Source organism: Silene latifolia, unplaced genomic scaffold, assembly GCF_048544455.1.
Source record: "Silene latifolia isolate original U9 population unplaced genomic scaffold, ASM4854445v1 scaffold_73, whole genome shotgun sequence".
Lineage (NCBI taxonomy): Eukaryota > Viridiplantae > Streptophyta > Magnoliopsida > Caryophyllales > Caryophyllaceae > Silene > Silene latifolia.
The window spans coordinates 3,607,045-3,614,995 of NW_027413640.1; the positions used below are offsets into that span (position 1 = coordinate 3,607,045).

The 7,951-nt window shown below is 41.4% G+C and overlaps 1 protein-coding gene across 1 annotated transcript; it reads left to right on the forward strand.

Annotated features, from left to right (window-relative positions):
* The first annotated feature begins 1,720 nt into the window (after positions 1-1,720).
* On the forward strand, positions 1,721-2,383 carry LOC141640193 (uncharacterized). Its single transcript, XM_074449080.1, has one exon. The coding sequence runs from the start codon at positions 1,721-1,723 to the stop codon at positions 2,381-2,383; it is 663 nt and encodes a 220-aa protein (XP_074305181.1).
* The last annotated feature ends 5,568 nt before the right edge of the window (positions 2,384-7,951 follow it).

A 7,951-nucleotide genomic window follows, 5' to 3' on the forward strand; every position in this document is an offset into this window, starting at 1 on the left:
GCATATTAAAGTTTCCTGGCTACTAGACTCCTGACTCTATTCAGAATCTTCTCAGTGAGCACATGGCATTCTCTTTTAGAAATTCTCCCTAGCTGCATAGGAAATCCAAGGTACCTGAATGGCATTTGGCCTTCCATAAATCCAGTAACCTGCATGATATCATCTTTCAGCTCATTTGTCGTGCCATTAAAATACACCTCGGACTTATTATTATTCATACTCAGTCCAGATGTCTTTGAGAAAGTAGAGAAAGCTCTGATAAGTAGCATAATTGACTGAGCTGTCCCTTTGCAAAACATGAGCAGATCATCTGTAAACATCAGGTGGTTCAGTTTAAGCTCTTTGCATAAGGGATGATATTGGAAATCCCATTTATCTGTGGCAAATTTGATTGTTCTAGTTAAATACTCCATGCATATAGTGAATATTAAGGGGGAGATAGGGTCCCCTTATCTAAGCCCTCTCTTCCCTTTAAAGTAGCCAAAATGGTTTCCATTAAGAGCTAGGGTAAAGGAAGTAGTTTTGATGTAGGTCATAATTTGCTGGGTAAATACATCAGGAAAGGTTAAACCCAACAGCATTTGCTCCACAAAATCCTACTCCACAGAATCATAGGCCTTCTGCAAATCAATCTTGAATAAACACCTAGGTGAAGCACTCTTTCTGTTGTACATTTTAACAATATCCTGGCAAATGAGCACATTTTCAAGAATAGACCTTCCTCTGATAAAAGCTCCCTGATTCTCATGGATAATCTCAGGTAAAATAAGAGAAAGCCTGTTACAAAGTAATTTGGAGATTACTTTGTAAATCATGTTGCAACAAGTAATTAGCCTAAATTTCTTAACAGAAGTAGGTCTCTCACATTTGGGAATCAAAGTGATATTTGTAGCATTTAACTGGTTCAGTAGTTTACCAGTAATGAAAAATTCTTTGATGGCATTACAGATATTAGTCCCCACAACCTCCCAAGCATCCTTGAAAAAACCACTATTATACCCATCTGGTCCTGGTGACTTGTCAATAGGAATTGCAAAAAAGACTTGTTTAATCTCCTCATTTGTGACAGGCTTGTTCAGAGTGTTCCAATGATCTGGAGTACATAAGTCTCCTCTGTTCAAGATGTCCATTCTCACAGGCTCTGTCTCTTTAGTACTTTCTAGAAAGTCCATATAATAGTCAAGAAAAGCTGCTTGAATGCTCAGGCTATCCTGGCATAACTGTCCCTGCCGGTCTTCAATTTGGATTACCTTATTAGCCATGTATCTCTTCTTAATACCTCCATGAAACAGGGCAGTATTCCGATCTCCTTCCTCAGTCCAATGGATCTTGGCTTTTTGTTTCAGGAAACTATCCCTTGCAACTTTAAGGCTCCTAACTTCAGAAAGCAGCTCAATTTCCTGATGTACCAGCACAAAATTAGTAGGATCCTGAGCAAGACAGCTTAATGCCATTTTTACTTTGTGCATAGTTCTATGATACTGCTTTACATGATATGTCCTTAACCTATTTCTAGGATTTATAACGATCTTATAGATGTTACATTTTTATGTTGATCATCTTCATAATACGCTTCTCTTGAATCAAGCTTGAATACCTAAATAATAAATACTACAAAAGATACCAAGCTCATAAAAGCGTAAAATAAAATAGCTTAGAAATAAAACGTGAACTTGACATGCTTCAAAATCCATCAAGACCTAGGATCAACATAGGTGTCATGGGTAAGTTAGTGTGGTGGTTGTACAGCAAGCCTGATAGCTTATGGGTCAAATGGGTCCATCAGTTTTATGTCAAGCATGGTACTTGGGATAGTCATCTCCCTAAGTCCTATATGAGTGGGAATTGGAGAACTATCTGCAAAGTTAAAGAGACTCTCAAAACTGGGTATAGAAATGGTACATGGCTTGCTGATACAAAGGGGTATACTGTGACCTCGGGTTACAACTGGCTTAGGCATAAGGAACAAAAAGTTGGCTGGGCAAAACTGGTGTGGACTAAGTGGGCACTCCCTAAGCATCAATTTGTGTGCTGGTTGCTACTCAGGAATGCCCTTCATGTGAATGAGAGACTTTATAGGCATGGCATCTCTTCTGATGATTTATGTTGCATCTGCAATAATGCTCAGGAAACAAATGGTCATCTGTTTCATTCCTGCAGCTATACCAGGGAGGTGGTGCAAGGGGTCTGTGATTGGTTATGTATTCCTCATCCCTGTGGCAATGGCATAATCTGGGTCGGCAGGCGGAATTGGACTCCCCTGAAAAAGAACATCTGCTTGAGTGCTATAATGGCTACGTACTATTTGATATGGCAGCAAAGGAATCAAGTAAGATTAGAAGGACTTTTGCAGCGGCCTTATGTGGTGGTTCAGCTAGTTTAGAGTAGTTTAAGGCCAAAGTTGATAAAGTGTACTGAAATTAGTAATCCTAGTGATAAAGTGTGGATTGCCTGTCTGTAGGTATATCCTTTAATTATTTAGCTTGTAATAGTTTGATTGTGCTTAATGAGAACTAACATTCTACCAAAAAAAAACATAGGTGTCATGTGCTCCGTCTTAAGCCCGTCCAACCTTTGTCGGTGCTTCTCTAACGACGAACGATCTCCCTTAAACCTAGGAACCCGTGACCAAGCCTCCACAAGTGGTCTCCCCTCGACATAATATCCGGAGCAAGGTCGGAACTAGAGAAAGTACTCTCATATATCCAAGCCTAAAGCAGCGGTAAACAACCGCTAAGACACTGGCCTCGCGTCGCGAAGCCATCCTCAACTGTGGATACAAGTAGGCCAATATCGCGGCCCCTCAAGCATACTTGCCAATATCACCCAAATCTTCAAACAACGGCAACATACAGTCAATAACCCTAACACCAAACTTCTCCATGAACAAAGTCTGTCCTAGCAACATCGTCATGTAAGCCCCGAGAGAGTCATGCTGGTAACATGACAACACAACCTTCCTCAACCTCTTAGCCAACAATCCACCACCCTTATAAAGCGGTGGTACGATATCTCCAACAGGAACTCCGAAAAATACAGCCACCTTCCCCTCCATCCGACTTTCTCCCTCGTAGCACCCTCCTCCTCCCAAGTCATGCCCTCCACTGTAACATCCCGATTATCCGGCCAAGATAATTGGAGCGTCACCATATCGGTTTCCCGAGGTAGTGTTTCAAAACTTCAATTAAAGAACATTCATTATAAATATAATGTTAATGAATTACATAAACGTAAACAAATAAATAAATAAAATACAACTCGTGACATCTATACTCTTCTAGCCAATACTCGTCTCGTGATATCATTAAGCTCGTCCCTTCTCCCGCGTACTATCCAAACAACCTGAACATAATCTGCTCCCCATATGACCAAAGGATATCATATGGATCAACACAGGCCCAAAAGAGATAGGTGACAAACACAGACACACAAACTTTAGTAACGATAAAAGAAAGTGTGACACGACTCAAGTACGTGAGTAAACAATATGACCATGATATGAATGACACACAATTATCCAACCGTCACGCCGGTATCAGGACATGCCCAGACGCACCCACAACCACTGGTGCCAGGAACACGTCCATGACACCGAACTCACACAAGGTACTCTGAACACGTCGGTGGTACCGGGCCCAAGAGCGACTCGGATCCCCTGCCAGACGTCGTGTCTCACCCACACGCGTCCCTCCAAGACTCAAGTCATTAATGTGCACATTCCTATTGGGGTGGGAAACCCCAATAGGCGACTCAAGTGGAAGACGGTCTCCGAACCGCCTTCCGTCTCCATAGAACAACTAACCAACCAACACCGCAATATCCTCCAATATACATGACAAACACAATAAATGCAAGATGCCATATAACATGCCAATTACCGACTCATTAAATGAAATTAATGACAAACAACTCATTTAACAAATAGACACTTTATCGAAACTGAGTAGGATAAACCTACCTTTTAGCAAATCTCCATAAGCAATCCGAATAAAATAATCTTCCACAAAGACCGTCACCTAAATATAATTAATTATATATAATTAATTACTAACTAATCTAATCTAATCTAATTAAATACGAATTAATTAAATAATATAAAATCCGTCTTAACTATTTAAATCCCGCTCAAACAACCCATACCAACACGGTTCAAATCCCGACTCACTCACACCCATTATTTAATAATTAAATCCCGTCTTAAACATACTCTTCAAAACCTGCTAATACCCACTCGAACACACGGGTTGAATCGTGTTCGCGAGTCACTAAAATAACCCCGTAACAACCCACATATGGCCAACCACCACCACCACTTCCCACCACCGTGGGCCACCTTACCCCACACCTGGCCACGGTGGTCGACACGCCCTGACAACAACTACACGCGCCTCCATACGGGCAGCAACAACCCGGCCTGCACACACCCACACGACACCAACACAAGCAACAACCCGTGTACATACACGGTTCAGCCCCCACCCAAGCCAACACCATCCACCACCGTGGCCTTCCCTGACCACGGTGGGCCCAACATCACCCATGACGTTGGCCGCCACCTGCACACGCCTTGACACGACAACAACACAACACCACAACAACTAACAATAACACGACACACTCACCCCGCACCCCTCTTTGCAGCTCATTCCCGACCACTTAACACCGCCCTCACAACCACCCACGACCACCACTCCACTCCCCTCACTACCCACGACACAACCGCCTAAATCTCAGCCCTGGTAAGTCACGTTTAGGTGGTCAAAGACTCGTCCTAATACCGTCGCACAAAAAAGCTATAATCCAAAATATAAACTCGGTCAAACCCCTAAATTGGGCGGTCAACGGGGTCAATGGGTAGTCAACGGCGGTCTATGGCGGGTCAAGGTCGAGGCGGGTTAAATAAAATAATATAAAAACTAGTGAGACGGTCTTACCTTACGAAATCGGGCGGAGGGACGGAATTCTCCTTATGTTTTCTCTTCCTCTCATTTCGATTAGAAAAGGATAAGGGTTGGGATGGATAAGGTAGGGTATATATAAGGTGAGTGCGGTATACGTATATAATACACGTATAGTATATCGTATTATTATTTGTAGATACCTCATTTCTGCACCTCCCGCCAACCACCCGGTGATGATTGGGCCGCATGTTTGGTACGCGGAACGATTTGTGACAGTTCGTAAGTTTATTGTCAAGTGATCGCTCAAACATTTATGTCTACCTCTTAATCGTCATCTACGTGCCGATACGGTCGTTTTGGCAGTAATTAGAGTACATTTGGAGTCCGGGCCTAAAACCGTCTTCATTTTCTGATAACCGTTAAAATACCGAGTCGGAATGTTCTGGAATGTTCCGGATATTTCTATTCCATATTTTATAATCTTTTTATCTTTGGTAAACAATTTCCCGTAATATTCACACAAAACATTAAGGAAAACCAAATTATTCCGTTATTCCATAAACTAAACACGGAAATCTTTCTTCCGCAGGAGGAAACCACTTGGGAAAGGACGCAGCAGGTGCTGCGCCTCTTCCAAGAGACGCAGTGCTTGCTGCGCCTCTTCCCAATTCCTTTTCTGCGTATTTTTCGTTTATTTTTCATATCTTTTCGAGATTCACTTCCAAAGTTTCTCCGAAAACCCTACTTCCTCCGTGTGATTAGTATAAATAGAGACCTTCGGTCACATATTTCTCACGCGAGTGTCCGCCCTTCTCTTCTTCCTTTGCATTCTAGACCACGTATTTACTTTTTGGCGCCTACGTGCTTGAACTTTTGACCACGTAAGCTCGGATCTTTCTGAGTACCAGCCTCGTTTTGCATGACCGACCAATTTGACCAACTCCACAATAATCAACATAATCAATCTTAGTCTTTTTCCTCTTACGAGGGCACTTTCGTCTACATTCGAGTTGAGCATCACTAATCGTAAACTTAGTTCATCTCGTTTCGTCAAACATGTAAGTCTGAGGGTGTAAATCTCTCTTTTATTTATTGTTCTTTATTGTTGTAATCATATTGTAAGATTTATGTCGAAAATACAATTAAAACCGATTTCAAAAACCCTTTGTTTAAACCCTTTTTACGGATTAATAGGAGACAGACGTCGAGAAGGGACGCAGCAACTTATGCGCCTCTTGGAAAGGACGCAGCACTTGCTGCGCCTCTTCCTGAGGTTGCCACCGTTCTTGCTTCTCTTCTTCTTCCTTCGTCTTCTGTTGATTTCGTCTATTTGCTTTCCTTCGCCGTTGTTTGTTCTTATTTCATCCACATGGTATTTTAACATATTGTTCGTCATCATTAACATGTAATTTATCACGTAATCCCAACTCAAATCCCAAATAACCAATATTTGCGGGTTTTCGTCATTAAAGTCAAACCGGATTGTAGAAATTCGCTTCATTCATATTGAGTTTCTGGAATTCGACCTTTGATATATTCTCACCTGTTTATTATCATATTTATCATTAGTTCATCATTAATTCATCATATTTAACCTAATTAGTTCGTTTAGTTCCTTAATTTGCTAATTAACCCTTTTTAGTCATGTAATTAATTCGAATTAATCGGTTTCATCCATGTTTATCGCTTTCATGACCTTTAATCACATGTAAATAATTTGCTAATCACTTTCATCCGAGTCAATTATTCATAATCAAGCATTAAAATCAGCAATTAACATTAACGATTTGCAATTCCGGCTTCACAGCCAGAACTGAGCCAAGGAACAGACGCATCAACTGCTGCGCCTCTTCCAGAGGGCGCAGCTCTGCTGCGCCTATTTTTGGTTGATTTCTGTCTCTGAACTCCCGTCTTGCTTTGACCTAGTTTTAGCTTACGTATTTAATTAACTACTATTCGTATTATCACCCTTAATTCCTGTTCGTTTATTTATTTCTTTTCTCAAATTATCCGTTTTAGAAGTATTTTCGACATAAATCAATTAACCCTATGTAATTATTGTAATTCCTCTTTATTGTATTATTATTGTATTCCTTGTATTATATCACTTGTGTGCCTTCACATGTAATCGATCCTAAATCAAAACTTTGACCCAAATGCATGTTAAATTACGTGTTCACCGACCTTGCATTAATTTTCACATGTTAGGATTAATTTATTGGATGTTGCATTGCATGCATATAATCGACGATATATCAAGTGTGAATAACTTCCCTAATCATTAGTAGAGGCCGCTATCGAGGCGGGCGGGATTAGGTGTTCGATCAAAAGAGCTTCCTAATACGTACCCTCACCCCTTACTCCAGATCTCTGTGAACATCCGTGTTCATTGGCATCTGCGAGAGTCATTTTAGACATAGAATGCTAAGGTAACGAGTTCTTGGTGTTCATTTCACTACTTTGTGTCTTGACATGGCACGAGGTATTTGAACGGTTTCCAATTTTCCATAATAAATGGGTGGCGACTCCACAAATGCAAACGCTTGTTCCCAAGCGCCTCCGTGGCCCATGTCCACAGTTTGGCAACTCCGCTGGGGATAATACACTTACGTGTAGCCAAAAGGGTGAAACTTGAACAAGGTTAGGGAATAGTTTGTACAAGACAATTGTCGGTTTTCATAACTCGGTCTTCCTAGATCGTTTCATTCGGCCTTCCTAGGCCCAACCCAACCCATTCGACCAATCCTCCCGTCTAAACGGTCCTAATTCTTATTTGGGCCTAAGGATGGATAGCGATTGACGTCATCCATACCATGGTACTTACTCTTGTTTGTATTAAGGACTTTCACTACTTGAGGAAATGGACTAGGAATCGGCCTTACTCTTGTTTGGTACGAGCCTCTCCACAGACTTCGGGTTTGATTGTTCGGTATGGCAACCCACCCTTTAACCCAAAACCCTTTTAAATGCACTCAACATCCATTATAATGCTTGTATATTGTTTGTACCATATGTGATCACCATTTTCTAAACGAAACCATGACGATTTT

Coding starts and splice junctions, on each gene's coding strand:
- LOC141640193 (XM_074449080.1), top strand. CDS start 1,721: ATGGGTAAGTTAGTGTGGTGGTTGTACAGCAAGCCTGATAGCTTATGG.